Genomic DNA, 9,111 nt, shown 5'->3' with positions numbered 1-9,111 from the left:
GGCCCAGCCGCTCCGCGGCATGTGGGATCTTCCCGGACCGGGGCACGAACCCGCGTCCCCTGCATTGGCAGGCAGACTTTCAACCACTGCGCCACCAGGGAAGCCCTGTCTTCATTCTTGACCATTTTTCTCTTACATAGATCCCTTTGTCCCTCTTTTAGGGTCTCCATCCACATCTTATATATAATGCCCATTTCTTTTAGGATCCCTATTCCATCTGGGAATGTTCTTACAGAGCTACTGACATTTATGTTTTCATGTAATTCGGGGCTTCTTATTTTCCCCTTTTGTAATCAGATATTGGTGGAGAATGGAACAAAAGCTGGGCACTCCCTTCTCATGGACGCCAGGGACCTGGTCCTTAACGTAAGGTTCTTTCTCCTTTTTTCACCTTACCCTCCATACCCCACCTATTCTCACCAGTTACTGGGACGCCTGTGAAAACTGAAGTGACTCTCATACAACGGTGAGGATGACTCTCAAGATAGTAGGCATATGAAGTCATTATGGTATAGGGTAGTGGTTGGCAAACTTGGGCCTGCGGATCAGATCCAGCCTGCCACCTGTTTTTATATGAGCCGTGCTTGTTTGTGTGTCTGTGGCTCTATGTCTGTTGTCTATGGCTGTTTTCACAGTACAAACAGCAGTTGAATAGTTAGGAAAGAAACAGATTTTGCCTACTCTCTGGGCCTTTTAAAAAAAAATGTTTGCCGACCCCTGATCCAAGGCATTTCTGAGCCAAGAACCTTATCTCTTTGGGACAGTATGAGCCAGTGTATAATCATAAATTTAATTGTTTTAGAGTGGGATCTTTTTGAGAGTGGAGGTTGCTGACAAGGGAGAGCACCATACTATGTGCCAAGTTTCTGCCTTTCTCCTTCTGCAAAGAGAAAGTTCTTTGTTTGGAGTATTAAAGAAGCAGCCAGCTTAATTCAAAGAACATAGTTAATAATTACCAGAATTGAATGTTAGAGGAGTCCTCAATTTACTGAGTGCAGAGATTGAGTTTTGAGAATAGACCCCTCAGGCCCAACCTAATTTTTTTGATTTCCTTTGATTTCAGGGAAAAGAGAAGGCACCTTTGGACCCTCGACCTGGTTTTGTCTTTGCCCCGGTGAGTATTACTTCTCCCTTTCCCAGCACGCAAAGATCTGAGCTCAGCTGTGGCCAGGAAATGTAAGAGAGTAAAGCTAAGCCACCTCCACCACTTTGTGTCCCTATCCAGCTTCTTTCTTAGTGATTCCTCTGGCTTTCCTACCCTCTGCTCCTGTGCTCCCTTATCCCTAGCTCTTCTTGACTCTCACTCTTAGTTTTTCGGTTTTATGATCTGTTCTTTTGTCTTACCTCATGTCTTTTGTTTGTGTTCACAGTGTCCCCATGAACTTCCCTGTCCCCAGTTGACAGCCTCTAAGCCCCTGGCCTGTAGCTTTTCCCAGGCCTACCATCCCATCCCCTTCAGCTGGGTATGTACTCTGGGAATAGTGTGGTAGGGAGAAAGTCGCCTGGGAGAGCACAATGAAAACGACTCAGAGGCGGGAGGATTTGGAAAATTCAGAGAATAGCTTGGAGGTTTTAGGCCCTGAATGTGCATGACTTATAGAATATGAAAAGGGCTGCATGAATGGGGTTCAAAATTTTTTTTTCCCCTTGTCTTTTACCTCTAAGCCATCTCTATATCCTTATCTTAGAACAAGAAGCCAAAGGAGGAAAAGTTCTCGATGGTAATCCTTGCCCGAGGGTCTCCGGAGGAGGCTAATCGCTGGCCCCGTATCACTCAGCCTGTTCTTAAACGGCCACGCCATGTGCATTGTCACCTGTGCTGTCCAGATGGGCATATGCAGCATGCTGTGATCACAGCCCGCAGACATGGCAGGTATAGAGGGTGTGACCAAAATTAGTGGAAGGTAGCAAGAACGTGCAGCCCACATTGACCCTCTGTTTTATATAGGGATTTGTATCGCTGTGCCCGTGTCAGCTCCTGGGGAGATCGTTTACCTGTGATCACGCCATCTGAGCTTCCTCCATCACCTGCTCAAGATCCCCCTGAGAGATGACAAGGATGTGTAACATGTGTTTTCTTCTATCATGACTGCCAAGGCTGAAGCTACCTGGTATCCAGGATGGGAGTGCTGGTACTTTTACAGCAAAAAAATAGTTAAAATAGCCACCATTATAGTAGGCCTTATTCTTTTAGCTCACTCGGCCATCCTCTCATAGATGCTTTTCTTTCTTGTTTAATTGCACTTTGCAAATGATTGCCTTCTAGCTAGAATTGTACTATGCACCTGGTGTTTACTCCTCCAAGGAAACACTCCCTAACACTCCCTTCCCTTGTGAGCATTGTTCATTCCAGAAAGAAGGTCACCGTGCGATAGTCTCAAGGACCACCAGAACCAGTCCGGAGAGCACCTAACACGAGCTTTGAAATTTTCCAGAAGTGAAGAATGCAAGCTTGCATCTACCCTGATCCTTATTTATGGCCCTATTTTCCACTTCCAAACTATAGGACCCCTTGCTGTTCCCTCTTAAGGGAGGGTACAGTCTTTAGGGCATTAGCCTGCTGTGGCCTCCTTTGCCTGGCAAAACAATAAAAGCTACTCTTTTATACTTCACTGAAAAATCTGTCTGTGTCTGTGTTCAGCACCGGTGAACAGAGGCTGAGTTTCAGCAACAGTACCCCTATATAGGTGTGTTCGCTTAGGTTTTAATAATAATTAAAAGTTTTCAAAGAATGGAAATGGATCTTGTGATTCTTAAAAGGTGTAGAAGTCTGTTGTCATGGCCTATCCTATAATGAAGAGAATCCTCAGATTTTCAATGCTTCCGACACAAATCTCCAGCTCACCCTGTTCTGGAAGAATCCTGCTGCTTCCACCAGATTCCAGGACTTCCCACGGAGTCCTGGAGATAATCTGGAGTAGTGGGGAAAGCCATCCCCAGCTCCCTGAGAACTGGCTCAACAGGTCTCAGGGTTGTTAGGCCACCTGAATAGGAGAATCAGCAGCTGCTTGGCTTCTACTTTTTTCTCCCTCCTTCCCTTTCAGCTTTCTCAGCTCCCTCAGAGTTCACTTCATACATTTCTCTCAAGAGTTGATTCCCCTCAGGCCTGAATCTATCTCCACCCTCATATATCCAGGCAGGAGCCTTCAGTTTTCCTTTAGGCCTTGCTGTTTCAGAGCTAGAGCAACTTTCTTAAAACTCTCAGTCCCTCTCCTATAATTTATATCAGGAAACAGGCATAATCAGAAGTTATAACAGTATTGATGTTGTAGTACTAGCAATCTTCCTTGTAGACGTTTCCATGCCTGGAGCTATTTTTCTGGGGTTACAAGATAGGGGAGTTCCCCTCTGCTAGTTCCCACAGAGTGGTGGCAGCTCCACTTCCCAAGCCCTCCTTACCCCAAGTGGCCCCAAATCCCCTCTGAAAGGGTGCAGTTCAGGTATCAGCATAGCAACCTATAAGACTTGAGGTGGGGTAGAGAGGGTGTGGAAGGTTTAGATCAAATGTCCTGAGTGATGCAGGACCAGATTGTCCCCAACACAAAACAGCTGGGGAGAGCTATCAGAGACTCCCGTTTTGGATTAGAACGGCCCCAGACTAGAACTAAGACTCCACAGCCCTTGGGTTAGAGCGTTGAAAAGAAAACACAGCACCAGGCTGTGCCTGGCAGGGAGTCTGGAGTTTCTGATTTCTAAATTCAGGAAGGCGTCAGCCAGGGGAGGGGCCTCCTTGTAGGGGAAGGGCGGGAAGCTGGGGCTGGGCAAGTTTTCTATGCAAGGCTGCGCAAGAAGAGGCCACACAGACCAGAAAGAAGACCCAATAGCCTTCTGAAACTCAGAAGAGTGGACGCTCCAGCTTTGACCACCTGAGACACCACTCCTGCTGCAAAGATTGTAACTCCATTTGTTATTCTGAGTCCTCTACTTACCCGGTACCTTAAGGATGGAGCCACTACTAGGAGTAAAAATTGGCTGCCTGTTTTCCCTGCTCCTTCTCACTCTGGTCTGTGGCCTTTTCCCCATCTGCTTCAAATGGTTCCAGACTGCTACAGCCACAGGTACAGCCCGACCACGTCTTTGTCCCCATTACCTAAGTCGGACAGCCTTGTCACCCTATCCTGATATCTTGCTCTGATTCTCTCATCATCCCCAAGCTTGGGACATGGGGTGCTGCCTGTGGCTCTTTAGTCATCGTCTGTCTCCTCTTTGCCAGCTGGATGGTAACTCCTGCTTTTTATTAGGTCGTCACCGCCGGGTCCTCAGCCTCCTGAGCTGCGCTTCTGCTGGCGTTTTCCTGGGAGCGGGGTTCATGCACATGACTGCTGAAGCCTTGGAGGGAATTGAATCAGAGATCCAGAAGTTGGTGATACAGGTGAGCAGCAGATTTGCTGAGCTGCAGGGCTGTGAGGCCAGAATGATGAACAGAACCAGGAGTAGAAAGGGGGAAAGTAATGAAGCCAAGGACACAGGAGGAACAACAGGGAAGATGACAGCTCTTGTGCGGAATGATGGAAACAGGTCAGATTGGCCTTTAAGGAAAGTGATGGAGCCGAAGGCACAGGACAGGAAGCTGAGCTGCTCTTTCCCTCGTCTAATTTGTGCTCTTTTTCTCCCTAGAACAGCACAAACAGTGAGGGGAATTCTGATGGTGCTGATTCAGCTTATGTAAGTATCTCCCACCAGCCCCTACCTGGAGAGTGAGGAGAACCAGAGATGCCTTTCATGCCCAGACCTTTTTGAGAGGATTTATGTGTGGAATTCCAGGAATTCCTTCTGGCATTGTGGAGGAAAAGAGGAGCCACCCAATCCTTCTGGGCTTATGAAACCCCAGAAAGAACTCTTGTTTAGTCTTCCATTCTTTCTCTGGACCCTTTGATATGCTTCATATCATTTTCCCATTTTTTTAAACCTATTGATATTGTTTCCCTTAGTTCCTCTGGTATTCTTGTTGTCGAATGTCCGTGTCTACTCTTGGCTTCATTTCCCTTTTTTTCTTTCTATTACCACACTTCCCATTCTCTTCAGTCTCCCAGTCCCATGTCCATCCAGTGCAATTTCTTCCCTTCCTTTCCCATCTCACAACCCCTCTTTCTGTTCCTAGATGGAGTATCCCTATGGAGAGCTCATCATCTCCCTGGGCTTCTTCTTTGTCTTCCTTTTGGAGTCACTGGCATTGCAGTGCTGTCCTGGGGCTGCTGGAAGATCAAAAGTGCAGGAGCAAGAATGGGGTATGGCTAATGTCCTTGAACCGCATAGCCATGGACCTCTACCCTCACCATCACGAGGTCCCCTGCGAGCCCTCGTCCTCCTGCTCTCACTCTCCTTTCACTCCGTGTTTGAAGGTCTAGCTGTGGGACTGCAGCCAACGGTCGCAGCTACCGTGCAGCTCTGTCTTGCCATCCTGGCTCACAAGGGGCTCGTAGTGTTTGGGGTAGGACTGCGGCTGGTGCAGGTAGGCACTGGATCACGTTGGGCCATGCTCTCCATACTGTCGTTAGCTCTCATGTCCCCCCTGGGCCTAGCCCTAGGGCTGGCTGTGCCTCAGGGAGTCTCTGAAGGGGGTCAAGGCTTGGCCCAGGCTGTGTTAGAAGGCATGGCAGCTGGCACCTTCCTGTATGTCACCTTCCTGGAAATTCTGCCCCGGGAGCTCGCAGGTCCTGAAGCCCCTCTGGCCAAGTGGGGCTGTGTAGCTGCCGGTTTTGTTTTCATGGCCTTTATTGCCTTGTGGGCCTGAGAGAGTCCTGACTTTTCTGATGGATCTAAGATGACCTCCCTACCCCCAAGAGATGCCTCCCAAATGACCTTAGCCCTCTGACATTTCTTCACTGAGACAAAGTGACATTCACTAGGCATCATTCCGTAACCTGGACCGAGATGCCTTTTCTCATGCAGGACTGAGAAAAGGATGTTTCAGTTGAGTGCCTATAAATTGGAGGACTGATATAAAGACCATCACTCCAGATTTGACTCTTGTCCCGTTTATCCTACAGTGTGTAATAAAATGTCCATTTTATCCTTCCCCTTCAGCCATGCTATACTTCATTTATCCGGGTTGCCTAGGAGGTACCTGGTACAGGAGGTGGTGGAGTGGAGAGCAGGAAGGGTGAGTGTGGGATGCAGTTTTATTTTCTGGAATTGGGCGCCCAGCCATTCTGTCAGTTGCAGGCCATGCCTCTCGAGACATGGGAGCATTGCTGAAATTCCAACAACCTACTACCACCTTATGCACAGGTGTTGAGAAACTGAGCCAGAGTTCCCAGCATTTAGAGAGAAGAGGTTAAAAAACAGAAACCACAGGGATCTAGATTTTTTTCCTATGCTAACCACACCCACCCCACTCCCAGTGCCTATTATCAGCTTCCCACAAAGTGTCCAACAGACTCTTGAGATAAGGATAAATGGAGCCTATTTCCATCTGGTTCCTGTGTTTCACGCTGAGCCCTGTGTGGCTTCAGGGCCACTCTTGCTCTTCTTTGAGTCTCTGTCTCCCTCCAGCTGCCTTGTGCTGAGGGATTAAGAAGCAGTGTGTTTGGAGAGGGAGAAAGGCACCAGAGAAATGCCTGGGGTGATTACTTGGCTCTGCCACGACTTAGCAGTTTGGGCTCCAGCCCCTCTCTGCTAGACAATTTGCCTTTCAGTTTGAGTAACTCCCACAATGTGTTGCTTCTCTTAAAAGCTGCTAAAGACATATACATTATGTGCAACTGAGGAGGAGCAGGATGGCTGTTGCCCAGCCCCTGACCCACGAGATGGAGAAATATATCAGACTTAGTGGAGAAATTGGGAAAGAGAAGGTGTGCCCTGTGAGCTGAACAGCTTACCACTTTGCCCCTTCTCATATTTTCGGTGTGGAAGCCCAAGTGGCCTTAACATGGACAAGGTCTCCTGAGTTTCATTCTCGTCTCAGTCTGTCCTCTGTCCATCCCATTCCCCTCCCCATAAATTAAGATACACAAACCTCCTCACCAGCCCAGCTTACACACACAGGGATCAGTGAGAAGGCAAGCTTCAGGCAAAGCTAAATAAAAATGTCTGACATTGGGCTTCCCTGGTGGCGCAGTGGTTGAGAGTCCGCCTGCTGATGCAGGCTACAGGGGTTCGTGCCCCGGTCCGGGAGGATCCCACATGCCGCAGAGCGGCTGGGCCCGTGAGCCATGGCCGCTGAGGCTGCGTGTCCGGAGCCTGTGCTCCGCAACGGGAGAGGCCGCAGCAGTGAGAGGTCTGCGTACCAAAAAGAAAAGTCTGACATGGGAAATAATTTCCCTGAAGCACCATCCTATTCCATTTTCCCCTCGGTATTAAATGCTCTCACATGGAATACACTCACAGGTAGTAATAATAGATTTTCTATGTTGAGCACCTGGCACTGTGCTATTGCTTTCACATACATTATCTCCCCTTCCCAACCCTGCCAGGTAGATCTTATCCCTATGTTAAGTCTAGGGAAGTGCATTTAGAAAAGTGAAATAACTTGATAGCTTGCTGGGGTTCAAACCTGTGTTTCTGTGATTCTAAGAAAAGCTCAAGATGTAGATTCTCTTCTTCCTTACCTTTCCCTCCTGATCTTCTTTATTAGGGTCTCATAAGAAAGCAGAGAACACATTGGATAAGTGAGGCAAGTTTAATAAAGGGAGTATATAGAAAGGTGTGGGCAGGGTTTAGGCAGAGCAACAAGGGATGGTGTAATTCCCTGGGGCTGAATAATAACAATGCTGTTACCTAGGCTGAACAGAGGGAGCAGTTACCAGAAACTAGAGGGCCATCCAGTAAGAGGTGTGGCCTTGGTACAGGGATGCAACCAACCTGCAGGGACTTGACCAGGAGGAAGCCAGAGGAATACCCTCACTCTCCTTCTACTCTTTGACCTACTGCCAATGTCTCCTGTTGGCCATACCCAAACCAAGAACGAAAGAAGCCAAACCAAAGAAGCCAAGGATGAAAATGTCTGTTGGTGTACTGCAGACAGGTCAGCCTTGTGAGGTTCAGGTCCTAAAGAAGTCTGGAGAGGCAAACAGAAGACGTCCCACACACCATCGATTCTCTGCTGCTTTCAACTCCAGTGATCTTGCCCAGACTTTGGAAGGAGAAATTGGAAGGGACATGATTATATGGAAGTTAGAGAGCTATTTCTGGTACAGAGGATTTGTATGGCTATAGAAAGGAGGCTTGAGGGGAAGCACATTAGATTCCGAGGCTCTTCATATGTTTCTGGGTCTCTGATGCTATCAGCATTTGAGGTCAATGAGCAGAGGCTGGAGATTTCAAGCACGGGTGGGTCATGCATTTTTTTGCCCCTTCCCATCCCAGGAGACTTTAGATTCCCCTTTAGCCTCCTCTGCTTTCAGCCATCCTTCCAATGACCATTTCCTTTTCCTTTCCCAAGATCCTTACCAACCAGGACTGGAACCGTCTTTAGTTTGAACCATATTGTATCGAGAGCTAGAATAGAGCTAGGGAATGCTGCAGAGAGAGAACATTGGGATCAGGAAAAGGAACAATCTTGATCATTTTCAAAAGCTCTGAATCCCCAGCAAGGAGCCAGAGAGGGCTCTAAGGGAGCAGAAGATGAACATGATTTCTGAATGAGCTGGAAATGAGGAAGAATGGAATAAGAACAGGCATGAGATCCATAGGACAGGAGGGACAGCTGAGTTAGCTGGGGCATGGTGACTAGAAGCCAGATTCAGGAGTGAACCTTGATTCTCTCAGCCTTGAGAGATAGGTTGTAAGTGAAGAAAATTAGAATCATGAGAGTTGAAAGATAAAGATAGGAGCGAAGATATACAGGTTAGGAAAGTAGATAAGAGGAGAAGCTAGTTGGAATAGTCACAAGAGAGTTTATGTGAATCAGTTTTCAAGTCTTCTCAACTCCTGTGTCCCTTCCCCACCCCTCGTTCTCCACCCCGTCTATTTCTTATATATTTAAACAGAAACAAAAACAAAAGAATGAGACCTCCAATTGCCCAACCGCTTTGAGCCAGCTTTCCATTTTTGCACCAATAAATGATTTTCTGAAGCAACCCCCTGGAGCTTTCCACCTTTCCTTTGCTTACAAGTTGAAGATCGGGTTTGGATATTGCAGTTGTAAGATAAGAATTTGTGAAGAAAGGG

The 9,111-nt window shown here is 47.7% G+C and overlaps 2 protein-coding genes across 3 annotated transcripts in view; both read left to right on the top strand.

Annotated features, from left to right (window-relative positions):
* METTL17 (methyltransferase like 17) overlaps positions 1–2,163 on the top strand; it is a 5,854-nt gene extending 3,691 nt beyond the window's left edge. The window contains exons 10-14 of one of the 2 annotated variants that reach the window (XM_055088354.1): positions 298–366; positions 1,064–1,114; positions 1,371–1,463; positions 1,689–1,869; positions 1,949–2,163. In XM_055088354.1, the coding sequence (XP_054944329.1) occupies positions 298–366; positions 1,064–1,114; positions 1,371–1,463; positions 1,689–1,869; positions 1,949–2,001 (447 nt within the window). In that variant the 3' untranslated portion in view covers positions 2,002–2,163. Of the gene's footprint in view, positions 1–297; positions 367–1,063; positions 1,115–1,370; positions 1,464–1,688; positions 1,874–1,948 lie in introns of both variants that reach the window. The other variant, XM_007104778.4, reaches the window with a different exon arrangement.
* A 1,519-nt stretch (positions 2,164–3,682) lies between these two features.
* SLC39A2 (solute carrier family 39 member 2) lies at positions 3,683–5,828 on the top strand. The gene is made up of 4 exons (XM_007104783.3): positions 3,683–4,058; positions 4,242–4,372; positions 4,618–4,665; positions 5,102–5,828. The coding sequence occupies exons 1-4, from the start codon at positions 3,944–3,946 to the stop codon at positions 5,732–5,734; spliced, it is 927 nt and encodes a 308-aa protein (XP_007104845.2). The 5' UTR covers positions 3,683–3,943; the 3' UTR covers positions 5,735–5,828.
* Positions 5,829–9,111: the final 3,283 nt, after the last annotated feature.

This window comes from Physeter macrocephalus, chromosome 11, assembly GCF_002837175.3.
Source record: "Physeter macrocephalus isolate SW-GA chromosome 11, ASM283717v5, whole genome shotgun sequence".
Lineage (NCBI taxonomy): Eukaryota > Metazoa > Chordata > Mammalia > Artiodactyla > Physeteridae > Physeter > Physeter macrocephalus.
This window is presented reverse-complemented; position numbering and strand designations above follow the sequence as displayed.

Bases quoted from the DNA above. Each gene is read 5' to 3' on its own strand.
- SLC39A2 (XM_007104783.3), top strand. From the start codon at position 3,944: ATGGAGCCACTACTAGGAGTAAAAATTGGCTGCCTGTTTTCCCTGCTC. The intron at 4,059-4,241 runs GTACAGCCCGAC...GCTTTTTATTAG, and splicing joins CCAGACTGCTACAGCCACAG to GTCGTCACCGCCGGGTCCTC. The intron at 4,666-5,101 runs GTAAGTATCTCC...TTCTGTTCCTAG, and splicing joins ATGGTGCTGATTCAGCTTAT to ATGGAGTATCCCTATGGAGA.